The 20,849-nt window shown below is 41.3% G+C and overlaps 1 protein-coding gene across 5 annotated transcripts in view; it reads right to left on the bottom strand.

Moving 5' to 3' along the window:
- The window catches only part of LOC143283114 (anoctamin-1-like), a 358,246-nt gene that overhangs the window by 99,988 nt on the left and 237,409 nt on the right, over positions 1-20,849 (bottom strand). For all 5 annotated transcript variants that reach the window (XM_076589234.1, XM_076589235.1, XM_076589232.1 and 2 more), the window contains 2 exons: positions 4,133-4,187; positions 3,494-3,594 (listed from right to left, as the gene is read on the bottom strand). In XM_076589234.1, coding sequence (XP_076445349.1) covers positions 3,494-3,594; positions 4,133-4,187 — 156 coding nt within the window. The remainder of the gene's footprint in view (positions 1-3,493; positions 3,595-4,132; positions 4,188-20,849) is intronic.

Here is a 20,849-nt window from a genome sequence, read left to right as displayed (position 1 = left end):
GAGAAGTCAGGCAAACACTTGGACAGTGACCCAACCAAAACGTTCAAATAAAGGACTGCTTCATGATGTAGATGGGGTTTCTAGCTATGAATAGAATCTAGAGAGATTCCCCAGGCTAAAGCTACCACTATTTTTGTCAACAAAGTGAATGCAAACCAGGGAAAAGTCAGAATATTTCGATGACGAGTTATCTCGTCATTGTGGCAGCGAAGCATACATGCTTGCCATGACAAGTTATCTCGTCATGCAGGCAGCCTAGGGGTTAAGCGACGGGAGAAGTGTGGCACCCTTGGTGGTACTTATGTAGAGAAAAACTAATAACTGTTTCACTCCTCTCAGTCCATGGGAAATGGGTCAGGGTAAATCTTTGATCAACATCCCGCACAGATCTTAACATATCACAAAGTTAAAATCACCTATCTATATTCATATTTTATGAATAATCTTACTTTATGTATTGCCATCATCTAGATATATTTGAGTTGATAAGGAATAAAATCAGTCTTCTGGTATACTTTTATCTTTGTCAGATAATTTTTGAAAATCTTATTCATGAAATCTTTAAAATTGGATTTTTTTTCTTGGGCAGGGTGAAAAGGAGGAGGTGCAGTTTGAATTTTACTGAGAAATTGACAGAAAAAAATTGTGAAGCTTGGCCTCTGTTCCTTTCACAAGACAGAGAATCAAATCATGTTCCTTGTAGCAAAAGTGCCTTTTTAGGGCTGAGTGACTTTTGTTGTTCATGGAGCCTGAACAGTATCTGCACTGGCTGAACATTCTAATCCTGGTCCAGCAGTCTCTGTTGTAGACTTCATATAAAAAGTTGATAGTGCTGGATCGGCAATAGTCTGAAGCCTGTTTTATTGTCCAGCTCAGAATCAGACTCAGCTGCAGACCATCACGTCCCCAACCATGACCTCAAACTTTACCAAGGCAGAACTCAACGATGCAATCAAGAAGCTCCAGAACAAGAAAGCCCCAGGCAAAGACGGAGCCTGCAACGAAATGATCAAGCACCTTGGGCCATCTGCTAGACAGAAGCTACTTGAGCTCTTTAACCAGTCGTGGAATGCTGGTATCTTCCCATCAGCGTGGAAGGAAGCCACCATCATCCCTATTCTGAAAAAGGAGAAAAACCCCAAGAACAAGAACAGCTACAGACCCATCAGCTTGCTCAGCTGCCTCGGCAAGACTCTCGAGTGCATGGTCAACAAACGACTGATGTGGCACCTAGAAACCAACAACCTGATCACCAAAGAACAGACGGCCTTCAGGAAAAATAGAAACACTGAAGACCAGCTCATCCACTTGGCACTGTCAATAGAGAACGTCTTCCAGGAGAAGAAGAAAGTTATCGCCACATTCATAGACCTATCCAAGGCCTTTGATAAGGTGTGGAAACTAGGCCTCCTCCAGAAGCTATCGACTATGGGAGTGACAGGGCATATGTTCAACTGGGTCAAAAGCTTCCTGAGCCACAGAACGGCAAGAATCAAGCTCAACAGCAGCCTGAGTCACAAAATCACCATCAGGGAAGGAGTCCCACAGGGAGGCGTTATCTCTCCCACCCTCTTTGTCGTCTTCATCAACGACATCACACAAGGCCTGACCACCCACATTTCCCAAGCCTTGCATGCTGATGACTTTGCAATGTGGAATAACGCTCAGTCCACCTCAACAGCAACAGTCAGGACGCCCTGAACAACACCTCAAAATGGGCGCAGGACTGGTGTGTCACCATCAACAGTCTCAAGACAGTGGCCACCTGTTTTTCTCTTTCCACCACTACTGAGAACATCAAACTGACGGTCAACAACCAGCAAATTCCACAAGAAGACACACCAACCTACGTCGGTGTCAAACTGGACAGGAGATTGACATGGAACCCCCACATCAAAGAGACAGAAAAGAGGGCTACAAAAAGGCTGTCCCTCATGAAGAAACTAGCGGGCACCAAATGGGGAGCCAACAACACCATCCTCAAACAGGTATACACAGGCAACATCCGCCCAGTAATGGAATACGGATCATCAGCCTGGGCCACTGCTGCACAAACCAACACAAGCAGGCTGGCCAAAGTGCAAAACACAAGCATGCGGATCATCACTGGGGGACTGAAATCCACTCCCATCATCACCCTTGAAGCAACCATAGGACATAGAAGAATGGAATCTTCAGCAGGACGGCATGTTCTACGCTACAGACGTGCCAGGAGTGACCAGCAAGGGAGACCAGCCAGACTACATGCTGAAGACCCTCAGGCTGGAGATGCTGCACGCAAAGTACAACGCCTCAGTGTGGACTTGCATCTACACTGATGGATCTGCTGATGCAGCCATTAAGAATGGAGGAAGTGGAATCTACATCAGTCACCCAGATGGCCACACCTCCACACACTCTCTGCCTGCGGGTGGACGCTCGTCAAACTACCGGGCCGAACTTACTGCTCTGAGAGAAGCTGCCAGACTGATCAAAGCAGACCAACACCCGCCTGACAGACTGCAAATCAGCCATCCAAAAATTGCAGTCACCCAGTGAGCAGTTGGAAAGAGACACACAGCGCCTGCTTGGCGATCTCTCGCTACACACACACGTCGCTGTCCAGTGCCCACTGTGGTCTGGCAGGAAACGAGGAGGCGGACAGACTGGCCAAGTCTGGCAGCAGACTGGAGCAAACCAGCCAGTCTCATACAGGGAGGCAAAAACTCTGGTCAAACGAAAATTCAAAAACACATTCCAGCAACAACATAGCCATCCACCTGATGACCAGATGCCTCATCTGCAGCGATTCCAGCAGACAATCATATTCCGACTATGCACAGGGCACTGCTGCCTGCGAGACCACATGTACCGAATAAAGCTGTCACACACTCCTGACTGCCCGTGTAAGACAGGCCCACAAACCCCGGAGCACATCCTGCAGTCCTGCCCCCTGTATCAAGATGCACAGACGCAGCAGTGGCCTTATGGAGCCACACTGGCAGAAAAGCTCTGGGGCACCAAAGAAGACCTCATCAAGACCACCACCTTCATTTCCAGGATAGGACTGCTAGTCTGAGAACATGATCACGGGGAACGCAAAAGAAGAAGAAGAAGAATTGTCCAGCTGTGACAGCTCCACTCTGACTTGCTTGATCCCCTCATTTACTGCTTGTTTCTAACCAGCAAATTTTTCTACTTGTGTATTAATGGCAGCAGAGATCTGGTCTCATAGGTCAGGCTTAAACACATAATAGCTCAATGCAGACCTGTAGTCAGTTTAGAATTAGGTTCTTCAATTCTGTATTCACATTTAAGCTTATTCATAAAAAAGTGTTTAAATGCCTAATCCATTTCACATTTGAATTATCAATGAAAAATCATGAATATCATTTCTTGAAGAAATGCCCAAACTATCTTTTTCAGTAAATGTTCACTTTCTGACTGGCTGAGCTTTGTATGGATCAACGGATCAGACGAAGGAAAAGGAGAGGAGAGTGACAGAGTGACTCACGGCACAACAATCTCAATGAGGTTGTTCTGGATGAGCTGTTTGCCCACCATGATGATGGCCAGCTGGATACACAGCTCTATCAGACACCCTCCTGCCTCACACTGAAACACAATCACCACTTACACTTCATCCAACATTATAGCATCACTATGAAGGAATATTCTGGTGTTAAATCTGAAAAACACGAAGATGGGAATGGTAGAGAAGGGTGTGGGGAGGTGGAGGGTGGAGGACAAATGTCAATGACTAACATGGATTGATATACATTTTCAATATACAATAAAGAAGAAAGATACTGAAAAGAAACAACAAAGTAACTTTAAAATAAGTGGATACACACGTGTGCATGCAACTACATATCTCAAATATGAACAAACAACAGATTAAAAAACAAAACAAACCACTTACGTGCATGTATGTGTTAAACATAATCAATGATATACTGGAATATATGTGTGCCTGGAACACAGCCAGATGCTCACTTGCTGTCTCCACTGGCCATGACCTAAGGGGTGATGATAGGGTTCTCTAGTTAGCAGGGTTTGGGGATAGAAGTGGCCAATGAAGCAGCACTCTGGGAATGTGTCATGCCATGTGCAATAATTCAAGCATCACCAGTGAGCAGTGCGATATACTGACCTCCTCTTGGCGAGCTTTGAAGATAGTACTGTACTTCCCTGGACGACCAACAAACCTTAAACAGATGATAGCATTAGCTGTCACTTCACAATCAAGTCACTGTTCAGTAAAACTAAAAAGGCAGTCTGATTAAATCGCAAAGAAGATTCATCCTAAGCATTCACCCGTTCTTCCTGTCAAATCCAGAAACAATACAAATTCCAACATTTTGTGTGTGTGTGTGTGTGTGTGTGTGTGTGTGTGTGTGTGTGTGTGTGTGTGTTCAGAGAGGGCAAAAACATTGGTTAAATATGGGACAGCATTTGATCTTGAACATAGAAACCAACACTACTCAAAGAAAAATCTGACAGGCTTTGGAAATCATGCCATGAACAGAAAAGTTGTGTATGACCTGCCAACCACACAAACAGCACTTACCCTACATGATGCAAGATGCAAACACACTATGATGCAAGATGCAAACTTTCTTTCCTATGTAACAACAAGTGAAAAAAAGAAAGAAAGAAAACAAACAAAAACAAAACAACAACAAACAAACAACAACAAAAAAGTCTCAGAAGGAAACTGAAAGCTATGCCATGTCTCCTTTGTGAGCAGAGCTAATGAAGTTATTTACAAATCTCGAGCTGTTTCGTAAGTGTTTTAAAGGCAGGGTTATGCAACTCTTGTGTAAGGGTAAAGGTCATTGACCAGTAGACCTAGAGCAGCGAGAAAGCTGGACTGGACGAATCTATTTTTTATTGCCTATTGTGATCAAGGGCTGTCAACAGGGGAGTTACTGTTGACCAAGCTTCAGAAGTTGGGGTTAACACCCCATACGATGTGAGGTTGGAGGGTCACTCCCCTAATGTAAGTTGGTTATAGCGATAATTCTATAAACTTGATTTGGAGACACCAGCTAGGTCAGTCACACTTAAGTGGCTTGTCTGTTGCCACACACAAACACTTGTTTGAAGCCATGTTCTTACTGTTTAGTGTTGGCTTAAATGGTCCTGTGAAAACAATCTATGTTCCCACTGCACTGAACTGAAGAGAGAAGCAGAAGAAAGCAATGCAACATTAAAAACAGAGAATCAGCAGCGTTAAACTGATATGCAGGTGTTTGTTGTCATTTCATTAATTTTCTTGATCTACAGAAGGCAGTGTTGAATTAGTGTGTTTGCACCAAACTCTACGCAGCTGTTCCATTGTCTCCAAGAAACCCTCCTCCTCACCTTCAGTGGATGTGTCTTGTGCAAAGACTGGGGGAAAGTTCTTGTTCTGCAATATTTTCATGGGAAAGTCTGATCCATCTATTCATCCATCTACATCTGCAGTTCTCCCTAAACATGTGGGACCTGCGTCTCCAGCAACCTCCTTCTGGGTTCCTGGTGTGCTGCGTGCCACCACCACCACCCCTCCTTCTTTACACCACCTTGGGCTACTGGGGCATCTGGGACAGAACTGTGCTGCCTAAAATATGGGGAGCCAGTACTGGGTGCCGACTTGCAACTGTTAAGTGAAGTGCTCCTGAGTTTGGGCTGAGGAAGTGTCGATGGGACGGTGATGAACTGAATTTTATTTTAATTTTATTCTATTTTTGGGTGGGCATGAGTGTGTGTGTGTGTGTGTGTGTGTGTGTGTGTGTGTGTATGTGAAAGAGAGTAAAATATATTTTTGATTTTTATTTCCTTTTTCTTTGTGTCTATGGTTTGATTTTGGTGTACTGAAATTATAAAATAATCATTCCTTTGTCACCTTCTCTTTATTTGGGCGAGTCAGCCTGTCTTACATTTAGACGATCTTTGTCGCTGGGTATCAAGGGTTTGCCGTCTTAGGACAATATGTTAAATATTGTCAGTGAAAGTAGCTGAGAAAAACCAAGAAAATACATGAAAAAAACGTGTCTCCATTCCTTTTCTACACATAGAGTCATGAATTATAATCCAAACTTCTGGTATCCTACACAAACACTCTCTCTTTATCGACACATATTCCCAAATGGTGAAACCTTGTTTCACAACTGATGCCGCCCATCTGTCCGCCAGGGGTCTGTCGCTGTGGTTACACCAAGTCAGTCAGTTTCTTGATCTCCACACAAACCATCCTTCACAGTTCAGTGACAACAGAGCAGGCCTGGCACTTAGCAAGGGCCTCATGGCTCAAGAGACAATGGCTGGTCACCGGGCCAACTGCCTACAACCTCCACCATCCCAAACACGAGTCACTCAAGTCACGCAGCGTGGGCCAGACAGTCTGCGCCATCAGCGAGCTCTGAGCACAATGAACAGGGCAGTCAAACTTGTCAACAAAAAAACATGTCAAATTCGTTTGATCAGTCAAAAAATAGTGGTCATACACCAGCCAATCAAACATTGTTTGGCCCTCACTTTGCAATACCACCCACTGCGTTATAACAAACCCAGCCAGCCAAAGCCTGTGTTTCCCCTTTTGGTATGATGATTTCATCACCATGTTGGACAAAGTACAACATTTTGCTTGTGGCAGGGATTTTATCATTCTTGGTGATTTTAATATAGATTTTCAAAAACTCCATCCGTTATATAATTCTACCATATCTCTATTTAATTTGCATCAAGTGATATAATCGGCACGTGAGTTACATCATCCACCTCAACTCTGATTGACCACATCTATGTTAATAATCCAGAGTCGTAAGTGCTCAGGTACACCAGACCAGTATCAGTGACCACTTCACTATACAGTGTACAGTTGCCTGTAAGATACCAACAGCTGGAACTAGAACCCACTCCACCTTCATGTTTCAGTTGTATAAGCACTTTAACGAAGCTGATTTTCTCCATGATCTCCGTGAATGTTCATTTAAGGAAATTTATGAATCTAACAATCCAGTGGAAGCAGTTGCAGCATTTCATAAAATTTTCTCATCTGTTTATGACAAGCATGCTCCAGTTTGAAGAAAACGGAAAGGAAATTCATCAACACCTCCTTGGTTTACTGTCATCATATCAATAGTGATCAAAATTAGAGATAAACTTAAAAAAGAAACAAGAGAGGCAAAGCATTCAAGACTCACTTGTGATACACTTTTAAAAAAATCCAAGCTTTTTATGTATTGAGTATAATGCATTTACTGTTATATTTATATTTTTTATATTCTCTAAACTTGGCACTTTGATCTGATATTCGACCCAACAAAAGATCTGTCATTATTTTCATTTTTTGTTCAAACAGGAACTTCTTTTGCTAAGCATGGAAGTTTTGTTTATTGCAAACGTTTTGGTGCAGACAGTAAAACAAGGGAAATTACTCTGCTGGGGGACTTAGTTTGCTTTAAACTGATCTTTCTCATGAGTCATCTTAAACATTACATTTTGAAATTATACTCAATACATAAAAAGCTTGGATGTTTTTTAAAAAGTGCATCACAAGTGAGTCTTGAAGGCCTTGCCTCTCTTGTTTCAAAATGTAATGTTTAAGATGAGAAAGATCAGTTTAAAGCAAATTAATTCCCCTAGCATTACAGAGTAATTTCCCTTTTTTACTATCTGCACCAAAACGTTTGCAAAATAAATAAAACTTCCATGCTTAGCAAAAGAAGTTCCTGTTTGAACAAAAAATGATAATAATGACTGCTCTAGCTGTTGGGTCAGAATATCAGATCAAAGTGCCAAGTTTAGAGAATACAAAAAATATAAATATAACAGTAAATGCAGTTTGCATATAATTAGGCTTCATTCTTTATTTTTTTGTGCCCATCCCAGAGGCGCAATATTGTTTTAAACAAGATGACTGGAAAGAACTGAATTTTTCCTATTTTATGCCAAATTTGGTGTCAACTGACAAAGTAGTTAAAGAGAAAATGTCAATGTTAAAGTTGACCACGGACACACAGACACACACACACACAGACACACACACACAGACAACCGAACACCGGGTTAAAACATAGACTCACTTTGTTTACACAAGTGAGTCAAAAAACTATTCTGTGTTTAAGCAACAAAGAAAACAGTCTCCATCTAACTATGTCTTGATTGAAGTTTCTCTAACTGAAACTGCAGTCATTGGTAATTAGAAAAACAGACAAAAGGCTCTCCCGTTGATTCGTCAACATTTATAACGCAGTCTGGAACTTCCTCTACTTTTGATATGAGATTTTTTTACATCCAGTCCCCGCCCTGAAACAGGGTCTACACAACACAATGCTACATATATGTCATAGCATGCACTACACAATACTACATAAAGTCATAAAATGCGTACACAATACTACATAAAGGCATAAGCATGGTAATAATAACACACACACACACTCTGAGGCACAAGCATGGTGTTAATAAAATACATAGGAAAAAGAAACAAAGAGAACACACACACACACACACACTCTTATGCACACTAACACACACACATGAGCATACATTGTGTATGTTATCAAATACTATACTAATGTGAATATGAAACAGTAAGTCTACTAGTGATACACATAGCAATAATGTGGCTCATTGCCAAATGGAGGATAATTCCATATACATATAAAATAGTATATAAAAATACAATGTCACAGTTGAACGAGAGAGAGAGAGAGAGAGACAAAGAGAGACAGACAGACAGAGACGGACAGGGAGAGGGACTCACACAGAGAGAGACACTGAAACACCAACACTGAAATGTTTAATGTCATTAGCTGAAAAACTCTGGTGACAGTAGGTGCAAATCAGAACAAAATGGTGCAAATAGATGAAATGGGACAGAAAAAAACAACAAACAAACAAAAAACACCCAAAAAACAAAAACAAAACCAGAATTGAAACAACATAAACTAATAAGAGATTTGCGACACTTTGGCACATTGTCATTAGCTTAAAAGTACATGTGACAGGGGGTAATTTGCCTTTTTTTCCCCCAGTCATTCGTCTCCAAGGTTTGGACAGTACACAGAAAACAAAGTACAGATAAATCATGTAAAAAATATTTACGCATGTACCATTGATACACATCATATCAATACGAACACATTAAATAATTACAATGTTGAGATTGACCATCCAAATGTAGCCCTTCCTTTTTTATTTTTATCTATGCTTTTTTCTCATAGAACCCATACTAAGTTTTAATTGATTAACTCACTCGCTGCCATTGTCCGCATATGCGGACATCGTCGGAGAAAGCGTTGGATGCCAATGTCCGCATATGCGGACTTGGATTATAAAAAGTCGTGCTGTCGGAGTGACACGTCGGATGCGAAAATCAAAAGCAGATGTGATATCTTACGTCACCTCTGGTCAGCTTTTCATTCACACACGCTGCGTGTGTGTCGCGATAAGCTCAACCACAGTTGATAACAAAGCGTGCCCCCTGTCAGCTTTGTAAGTTGTTTGACAAGATGGCGTCACGGCGAAGTGTTCGACACGGTCGGAGAGGTGAAATGTTACTCAGCGTCGAAGATGCTTTGGAAATGATCCAAACTGAAGGCTCTGATGTCGAAGGAGATAATGTTGATTCTTCGGACAGTGAATTTGAACCAGATCCCGATGAACTAGAAATAGATTCGGCCGCTGAAGAGAGTGTTTACAATGGAGAGGAAAGTGAGGAACATGTGCCAGCAGATGAGACAGACACAGACGACGAAACCACTGAGGAAACGGACGATTTTGCAAGTGTTTTCACCAGTGATTTTCCTTTTTCCCTCTTGCACATCCCTTCACTGGCATACCAGGTTTGTCAGCTGACTGGCCAGTCAACACCCAGCCAGTTGAGTTTTTTTCTTTGTTCTTTGATTTTCATTATGTAGAGACAATATTTTTTTTTGTATGTGTGAATTTCAACTTTCTTCACCACCTGTTCATACTTCATTGCATGCACTAGGTCTTCAGTTCCTCAAATAGTGTTAGAATGTGATGTGGAACATGTTGGTGTACCTTTCTGATGGGTGCAAAAATGCTAAAAAATACACAAAATATGGATACCGCGATCAACATCAAGATGGTGAGTAAATACTTTGATTTTTTGCACACATATGGAACAACATTCCTTGCATATATATACTAAATATCAATTGTCTGGGTGTTTATTTGTTTTTTTTACAATTTTTTCCCCATCCTATACAAACCCTGGGTTTTCAGGGATTGGCAAGGGCAAAAACTCTTGGCATGGAGTGAGTTAATGAGTATTTGGGCTGATGATGGATGTTTTCCATATATTTATTGCCTCAGATACATACTTTGCATGTGAAAGTATCATATCTTCATTTTCTGTCATAAGCATGCCGAACAAATCTTTTCTCTGCGCTGCAGCTGTATTGAAAATGGTGCAGTTTTTTCGTAATTCATCGTATATTTTGCAGTTAAATATGAAATGATTTTAATCTTCTGGGCTTTCGCCACACATTGGGCAAGGAGATGTTGCTACGTCTGAATCGAACCATCTTCTGTTGGCATTCAGTCCAAGTGCTCTCAATCTTGAGCTTCGGAAAGCAGATTTTATGCCATTTATTTGTTATAATCTTAATATACTTCTCTGTTTGAAATATTGATTTAAATGAATAAAACCATTTATACCTATCATTGCTCTCTGTTTCTCCATGCCAGTTTTGTTTGTAACATGCTATAAGTCTATTTTTAAATTCTGATACAAAGCCGCTTTCGTGCCCTACTCCTTGGCTCATCCAAACAAGAGCAAATCCATGTTCCGTTAGTGTTTTCAATTCTGTTTGCCCTTCTCCTCTTGCAGTAGCAGCATCTCGTATGCTTGTCTACACAATCATGATGCTGGCAGTCTTGTTAGTTTGAGCCAATATTTTATGCATTTTACAACTTATCTAATATGCACAGTGCTGCTTCCACTCAGGCAGGGGAACATGTGACATGGTATTTGCTGTACGCCAGATGCAAGAGAAGTGCCGTGAGCAGAACAAGGAGCTCTATGTGGTCTTTGTAGACCTGACTAAGGCCTCTGACATGGTGAACCACCATGGTCTGTGGAAGATCCTCCTAAAGTTCGGCTGCCCAGAGAGCCTAATCCAGCTGACTGCGTCATTCCACGATGGCATGCAAGTGAGAGTACAGGAAAATACTGACATGTCGGATCTGTTCCCTGTGGTAAATGGGAGTGAAGCAGGGCTACGTCTTGGCACCCACACTGTTCTCCATTCTCTTCTCTGCCATGCTGATTGACACCTTCCAAGACTGTGACCGGGGCATCTACATTCAGTTTCGCACAGATGGCAAACTTTTCAACTTGCAGCGACTCCATGCCAGGTCCAGGGTGTTTGAGGCACTGATGACAGAGTTCCTCTTCGCTGATGACTGCACGCTTGCTGCACACACCCATGAGGACATGCGGTTCATTATGGCCAGGTTCTCAACCTCCTGCAGGCGCTTTGGACTCACCGTCAGCCTCAGCAAGACCAAGTCCATGTACCAATCAGCTAGCTCACAGAACGCCAGTGCCTCCCCCCCACCTGCAATCAAGATCAATGACACAGAGATCAAGTCAGTACCTGGGCAGCATCCTATGCAGCAACGGAGCCCTTAATGCTGAAGTGATGCTGCGCATCGCCAAGGCCAGCTCTGCCTTTGGCAGACTCAACAACAGGCTGTGGAACAACAAAGGCATCAGGCTCAGCACCAAGATGAAAACCTACAGAGCTGTTGTGCTGCCCACCTTGTTGTACTGCTGTGAAACATGGATGACGTATTGCCGTCACATTCAACAACTTGAGCAGTTTCACCAGAGATGCCTACGAAAGATCCTCGGCATAAAAGTGGCAAGACAGGGTCTCCAACCTCCAGGTCCTAGAGAGAAGCGGCCTGCCCAGCATTGAAAGCCTGCTGATCCAGTGCCAGCTACGTTGGACAGGACACGTTGTCTGCATGACAGACAGCAGGATCCCGAAGATGCTGCTGTATGGCCAGCTGAAGGGAGGCCACCACGAACTTGGAAGACCCTGCAAGCGCTTCAAGGACAACTTGAAGACAAACCTCAAAGCCTGTGACATAGACATCGCTTCCTGGGAAACTGATGCCCTTGACCACTGTCGCTGGAGGATGCTGTGCTCAAGTGGCATAAAGACGGCTGAAAACAAGAGAATGCTGGCCATTAAGGAGAAGTGTGAGCGAAGGAAGCAGGGCTCAACTTCTGGAGACGTTTTCCCTTGCAACACCTGTGGGAAGTGCTGTGCATCCAGAATCGGCCTCTTCTCCCATATGAGGACACACACCAACAGATAAGCCTGCCTGCCTACTCATCCGTCAGATCGACGGGAGACTCCATCATCAATATGCAATTGGTACCTGCCGGTTTCACCATACATTATGGTGTTTGATGAGTGTAATGGGACACCAAAAAAGCGCTTCATTACAAATGTATGAACCTTTTCCATTTGGTTATTTGGCACGAGTCCCCATATTTCCGTTCCATAGTTCAAGGCTGGTTCAATTTGTGTGTCGAAAAGCTTCCAAAAAAGCTGTGTGTCAGTCAAACGCTGTCTCTTGAGTGACTTTATAATTTGGATTATACCTTTTTTTGCCTTTTCTATTTGCTTCATCCCACGCAGACGTCAAACTCAATTTGTTGTGAATAACATTCCTAAATATTTATATGTATTGGTTACTTTTATTTCCCTATCACCATTTTTCACAAGTCAAAAGATTACCTCCATTGCGGAAAACTATAACACTAGTCTTATCGAGATTTACTGTTTGCTGTAGTCTGTCTGTTTCTTGCTTAAGGGCATTTAACTGATTTTGTAACCCTATGGGTGTGTCAGACAAGAGAACAACATCATCAGCAAATAGAATTAAGAACAATTCTGCTGCGCCAGGTATCATTTGTATTCCATGTCTACCCTTCCTTGATAAGTCCACTGCCAACTCACTGATGAAAAAGGAAAACAACTGTGGGATTAGCATGCAACCTTGTTTAACCCCTCTTGGACACTGAAAAAAGTCAGAAAAAATACCTTTGTCATAAACACATACAATTACAGAATCATAGATGCTTTTCACAGGCTTGTAAAACTTCCCATGTACCCCGCTCTTTCTTTGAGTACTCCACAGGATGTTTCTGTTCACAGAATCAAATGCTTTTTTGAAGTCTACAAATGCTACGTATAACTTAGTCTTACACAAGAGATGCTTTTGGACTAAAGCGTATAAAGTAAATATATGGTCGACAGTACTATAATCTGTTCTAAAGCCCGCCTGTTCCTCTGTGTTTTTTCTTCTAATTCTGTCCATTTTTTTAATCTTCGATTTAAGATGTGTGTATACACTTTACTAATTGTACTTGTCATGGCTACTCCTCTGTGAGAGAGAGAGAGAAAGAGAGAGAGAGAACAAGAACAAGAAGAAGAACAAAACTTTAATCTTCAGGCCTCCAGCCCCTAGAAAGAGGTCAAAAGTACACAATATGGTGATGTAAATACAAATGTAAAATATGTACTAACTTAAACCTGTAGAACAAAAGTGCTTCTTGTGCATAGCAAATTAATTCTAACTTTCATCACTGTTGTCACAGAATTCCTGTCTTATCTTCAGGGCATTAAATATATAAAAGCAGAGTTTACGAATACTGTAAACAGAACCATCCTTCAGCAAGTGAACATACGATTGACCTTCAGAGTTCAGATGTTTTTGCCACAGGTTATTGTAAAAGACACAATTGTTTATAAAATGGTTTTCATCTTCGACCACATTACAACATTTACATGCGTAATTTGAATTACATTTGAATGTTCTCCTAAAAAATGATCCATTTATTGGGAGCAAACCAAGCCGTAATTTTACCAAACAGTCCCTAAAACACTTTTTATCCACAAAGTCAAAATATTGCTCACACTGAAAACCAGTTTTAAACAGTCTGTAGTTATGATATATATATATCTTTAGACATTACTGACTCGTCCCACTCTTGCATAAATATATCTTTCATTCTTTGCTTAAATAATGACAAAAAAGTTTGCTCACAACCAACGCCTTGTTGCAACCAGACATATCCAAACCCAAGTCAAAATAAAGTATTTTTTTATTAAAGACACCCAGCATTTTTTTCCCCTTTCGTCTAGGTTAAACAACATCAAATATGCCTATCTGGGTAATCGATGCACATTCATATTCAGCAAACTTAACCAGTACTTGATACACCTTGTTGCACAATGGATAACGTCCTAATTCGCTGTATACAAACTTGTTTGGTACTCTAGGTAAACGTTTACATGCAAAGGAATGAACCTTCTCAATATTATCAAGTCTGTTAAGAAGAATGGGTTATACCTGAGCATCAAATATTTTGAAAAAACATCCTTTGGAAATATCATTCAGCTTCGTTATATATTTTATACAGTCAATGCATGCATGTTTGCCTTTTGCTGCTAAAATCCCTACTCCTTTGTTTATACTCATTTTTGTCGTAAAAACAAACCCTAGATAATCATATTCATTCACTACTTCTAGAGCATTTCCATTGAGATTCCACTTTTCATATCTTCCCAAAAAGCCTCCTTTTCGAAAAACCATCACTTTAGTCTTGTCAGTATTTACATTCAAGAAGAGTGTTTTACATGCATTATTCAGAATTTAATTTGCAGACCAATCGCAGTGTTAGATAGCAGTACAATATCATCTGCGAACAGAAGAATGAACAACTCTAATAAATCAGGCAAAAACTGAATTCCATGAATACCACTGATTTCAACTGCTGATGCAATTTCGTTAACAAACAACGAAAACAATATAGGGCTTAACATACAACCTTGCCTTAGGCCAACGGGACAATAAAAAAAAACTCAGTTAACTTACCTTCAATATGTATGCAAGACGTAACATTTTAATACACAGCAATGATAGCATTCATAAATTTCCCCTTTATACCTTTCTGAATCAAAATATGAAACAAAGACTGACATTGCACAGAGTCAAATGCTTTTCTCAGATCAACAAAACAGGCGTAAAGCTTGCCTCCCTTCTTTGATAAAGATTTCTCAATAACCGTGTTCAGAGTAAAAATATGATCTGTTGTGGCATAACCATGCCTGAATCCAGCCTGTGACTCTGTTAGCATATCATTTTCTTCAGCCCATTTGACAAGTCTTCCGTTTAGCATTGATGTATAACATTTGCTAATAAGACTGAGCAAAGACACCCCCCTATAGTTGTCTGTTGAACTACTATCTCCCTTTTTAAAAATTGGAACAATTATTGCCTTCGCCCATTCATCTGGATATGTGCCCTTATCAAACAGAATGTTAAACAGTTTTGTTAAAAAAATGTACAGCAATATTATCAGCTGATTTTACCATTTCTGCCAAAATACTGTCTATACCACAAGCCTTGCCTTTTTTTAATTTCTGAATAGCATCTGCAACTTCTTATTCTGAAATATCATGACTGAGTTCATCAGATATATTTGATTCCTCTGGTTGCATTTCACTAATGGCTCTGCTATCAGTAGTTATAACCTCGTTCTGAGTAAATAAATTCCGAAAGTGTTCAAAGCATTCATTTTCTTTAATGTCTTTACATACTCCTATTTTCCTTCTTCCAGACACTTGCTTTGCTTCTTTCCAAAACTGTTTGCTGTCTTTGCTCAGTGATGCTAGACGTCTGGCTTTATCACGTCTATAGCTGACTTTCTTTACCTTACATAAATCCTTATATTCCTTTCGAGCTTTCACATAGGGTAATCAGTGCTTATCATCCTTAGTTTGTCTTAACATTGTTAACAATTGTCTGGCTTTGTGTTTTGCATCTTTACATTCAGCATCAAACCATGGGGCATCTCGCTGATCACTCCCAACACACACACGCTTCCTCATACATTCACCCGCTCTCAACAAAACATTACTGAATAGCTCCAAAGCCTCATTTACACTGTAATCCAAAAGAGAAAATGCATGTACACACATATTCTGTAAATCGTCTGAATAAAGATTTTCTCTGAAACTGTTCTCCTTTGTTTGATCCCATGCTAATCTATTAATCTATTTAATATCATTTACTTTCTCAGTACAAGCAGTGTCTTCACTTTGAGCAACTGTAAACGATACAGGGAAATGCGGTGAGTCAATAAATGAAACAACCTTCAATGAGCATACAAAATCCATATCACACACCTCTTTGGACATTATAACATAATCAATAAATGAAACAACCTTCAATGAGCATACAAAATCCATATCACACACCTCTTTGGACATTATAACATAATCTATGGTACTTCCACCTGTAGACGAGACAGACGAGACAAATGTTAATGAATCATCAAAACCTAAATGACATAACCCGTTCAAAATAACACAATCAAATGCAGAACACATCTCTAACAAATCTTTACCAAAAGCATTCCTTTCTCTGTCATCAGATTTTCTCTTAAACAAATCATCTTCCTGAAAATGCGACCAATCCCACTTGTCATGTTCAGTTCTGTCAGCTGAGGACAGAGCGTTTACACAACCAGTCCATGCATTCAAATCTCCTATTATCATCAAAGCAAAATCTCTTGCCTGCTCATGCAGATCGACAATGCACTGTTCCAGAACTTCTATGCCATATCCATGTTCTGCAGTATTCCAGTATTTACTGTCATATGGGTGGATGTATAGACAAATCAGGAAAACATTTTTTTTCCAACTTAAGTAACATTTTGTTTATTTCCAAGATCACCAAGTGTTCATATTTTACTTTAATTCTTTTCAATAACTTTGAAAATACCTTGCGTACAAACACAATAACCCCACCAGAGTTTCTGGCATTAGATGATATTTTAACTGCCTTAGCTATATATGTATCATGGTCCCTAAATGCATGGTAGTCGTATTTGTCTGAATTAACAAATGTATCATTCAGCACGAAAATGTCATAGCACAAAAGTGATTTTATCACATCTTTAACTCACTCGCTGCCATTGTCCGCATATGCGGACATCGTCGGAGAAAGCGTTGGATGCCAATGTCCGCATATGCGGACTTGGATTTTAAAAAGTCGTGCTGTCGGAGTGACGCGTCGGATGCGAAAATCAAAAGCAGATGTGATATCTTACGTCACCTCTGGTCAGCTTTTCATTCACACACGCTGCGTGTGTGTCGCGATAAGCTCAACCGCAGTTGATAACAAAGCGTGCCCCCTGTCAGCTTTGTAAGTTGTCTGACAAGATGTCGTCACGGCGAAGTGTTCGACACGGTCGGAGAGGTGAAATGTTACTCAGCGTCGAAGATGCTTTGGAAATGATCCAAACTGAAGGCTCTGATGTCGAAGGAGATAATGTTGATTCTTCGGACAGTGAATTTGAACCAGATCCCGATGAACTAGAAATAGATTCGGCTGCTGAAGAGAGTGTTTACAATGAAGAGGAAAGTGAGGAACATGTGCCAGCAGATGAGACAGACACAGACGACGAAACCACTGAGGAAACGGACGATTTTGCAAGTGTTTTCACCAGTGATTTTCCTTTTTCCCTCTTGCACATTCCTTCACTGGCATACCAGGTTTGTCAGCTGACTGGCCAGTCAACACCCAGCCGGTTGAGTTTTTTTCTTTGTTCTTTGATTTTCATTATGTAGAGACAATTTTTTTTTTGTATGTGTGAATTTCAACTTTCTTCACCACCTGTTCATACTTCATTGCATGCACTAGGTCTTCAGTTCCTCAAATAGTGTTAGAATGTGATGTGGAACATGTTGGTGTACCTTTCTGATGGGTGCAAAAATGCTAAAAAATACACAAAATATGGATACCGCGATCAACATCAAGATGGTGAGTAAATACTTTGATTTTTTGCACACATATGGAACAGCATTCCTTGCATACATATACTAAATATCAATTGTCTGGGTGTTTGTTTTTTTTACAATTTTTTCCCCATCCTATACAAACCCTGGGTTTTCAGGGATTGGCAAGGGCAAAAACTCTCGGCATGGAGTGAGTTAATGTCAAGTTTCTGCAACCAACCATTGCAATTCCACGTACATATTTTTATTTCATAAGGACCTTGGCCACACCCCTATTTCGGAAGACTTAATTTCTCCCTCTCTCCCCTGGATGTTGACCACCACCTCTACCCCCCCTCTGCTGCTGACTTCGACCCCGGTTCGCTGGCCTGACCCAGTGTTGCAGTGTGTGTGTCTGTGTTCTGTTTTCTCGGGACCCCCCAGCCACTGACTCCGCGCGAGCCCTGTTCCATGTGTTAACAGGGCTTCTTGTGTCTGACACATTGGCAGTGCTACACCTCCGTGTGTCCCGTGAACCTTGCTGTGACCTGTTCCATTCACCCTGTGACGAACCCATGACGTCACGACCACAGTTTGGGTTTTGTATCTTTCACATCTGGGTACTCCGATGTCAAGAGTAAGAATTGCTGAGCTACTGGGCTGTTGTGTTCACCTTATCGCTGCGACCACTCTCAAGTGGAGGGAAGTTCGCCTGATTACAGACAAATGCTTCGTTTGTCAGGTCCGTACTTTGGTCCTTGGCTGTACCCTGTTTCTCTGCTGTCCCCCGGCCCTCAACTCTCCTCCAGTCCCGGTCCTCTGCTGCCCTCCGGTCCTCTGCTGCCCTCCAGTCCTCTGCTGCCCGCATCTTGGTGTTCTTTCTTCCCTTTTCCTTGTCATTGCCATGGTCTCCACTGTCTGCAAGACTAAACTGAAATCTCTTCAGTTCCTTCACTTTCTTTTTTTCAAGGTCATATGTGAAGACCCCTTCTGTCGTTATCAGTTTATCAAATCTGAACTTTGGTTTCTGACCAGTATTGTACAAGTCCTTTGCTACATTTCTGAGTCCTTGTCACTTCTGTCGCATGGTTTCGGAAAAATCCTCCCTGACATATACATTGTTGAATCGGTCTGATGAGCTCAGATTGCGAGCATTCTTCAAAATCAGTGTCTTTTGTTTGCAAGACAGCAATTTCACAATGATAGCAGTGTGTTTTTGAGTTCTGTGTGCTCTTTCTATCATAATGTCTTCTGTGATCCCCATTCCCTCTCGGATCACTGCTTTCACCTGTCTCTCACAGTCATCCCAGTTCTCTTTCTCCTGTTGTTTCTCCATACCAAAGAATAACGGATTGTTTCGTCTGCTGTGGCTTTCAAGGGAGTCACATTTCTGGCTGATCAATTTCAACTCATCATGTAGAAATTTGTTCTCTTCTTTCAAATTGTCACAAAGTGATCTCAGATCCCTGATTTCCTCTTGAAGCAGCTGGCACTTTTCATTAATCTTGTCGATCTGTGCAGTCACCGAAGTCTTAGCGTCAGTCATGGATCTCTGTAGCTGTTCAGCCTGCTTCTCTTGCTTCTCTTCTATTTTTTGAATGCAGACTTGTATGTCCTGTATTCCCTTTAGGAAATCGTGTAGCCCCAGAGTTGTTTGCTGTTCACCAAACTGCCCTGCTGAGTCAGTTCCCTCCTCGACTCCAGTGGCTCCAACGTCAGTCAGGGAAGTATCCACTCCACATCGTTGTTCTTTTTCAGGTGAATTGGGACCACGGTTGGACTCAATGTCCCCACAGGCCAACAGGTAGCATGCTATGAAAATCACAGCAACAGCAGTCAACACACCAAAACACGACTGTTTGTACTCAACTGTAGTTGATCGCTGAGAAACAGCAACCTTGGTGGCGAAAAACTCAGTCTGTCTTCAAGCACACAAAGTGTCTTTCCATGGTACTACATCCTCGAACGAGGAACAACACACCCACTGGCTGAATAATATTGGATTTATGGAATAAAATGTTTATCAGGGTGATAACAAACTTGCCTGTCACCTGCCAGTGCTGCAATGCACTCACTGGCATGATACTGGTCTCACACAATTACATAGAATGTCCTGTAAATCGTTGAAAATTAGAAAATTTCACCATCAAAATGTAAACACGTCGCCATGTTGCATCGGCGCAACCTTGACCCCCGAGAGAGAGAGAGAGAGAGAGAGAGAGAGAGCTTGGAAATAAAACAATATCAGCTAATGGATAGATAACCTCATATTACATGGAACATATTATAGAGAACAGCATTTTAAGTAAGGAAACAAAGTAACATGCATTGTAATCAACTAATCAATATATGTATACACACACACACACATACATATATCTATATATATCTATATCCATCTATCTCTCTCTCTATATATATATATCTACACACACACACACACACACACACACACACACACACACACATACATAGTAGTATTTGTTGATACACAGATTATAAATGTACGTTAATGTATCCATAATAACTGAAGCGGCTAGTTTAAGAATTCTGCTGTCAATGCCATTCAGTCCGCCAGCTCCTGTCTGTTTTAGATGGATAAGGTTCTTATGCACTTCAAATACTGTTATGGGTGGAATATTTCACTTGACTGAGGGGAGGAGAGAGAGGGTGAGTGAGAAATAGAGATAGAGAACACTGAACACTTAACACTGAAATGAAATGAAATGAAATGAAATTATGGTGCTTAGAGCCTCGCCGACCACTAAGGCCATCTCAAGGCTATCGCCGCGTCAATTACTACTACAAGGCTAAAAAAACAACCAATTAAAACGAGTCACCACTTCAAACTTTCCACTCCAAAGTTAAAAAAAAACTTCCATAGTTTAAAACCTTCAAATCTGGTTAAAAAGGTTCACTTCTTTTAAGAAGTCCATCAGTGCCCACGGAGGGACATCACGAAACAAAGTCTTCAAAGAAACCGCCGTGTAATGTCTGCGTCTAACGTCATGCAGATCCCAACAGTCAAGGAGCACGTGTTTCACGGTG

The sequence above is a fragment of the Babylonia areolata genome, chromosome 6 (genome assembly GCF_041734735.1).
Source record: "Babylonia areolata isolate BAREFJ2019XMU chromosome 6, ASM4173473v1, whole genome shotgun sequence".
NCBI lineage: Eukaryota > Metazoa > Mollusca > Gastropoda > Neogastropoda > Buccinidae > Babylonia > Babylonia areolata.
The sequence above is the reverse complement of the archived record's forward strand: the minus strand, read 5'-3'. Positions and strand labels throughout refer to the sequence as shown.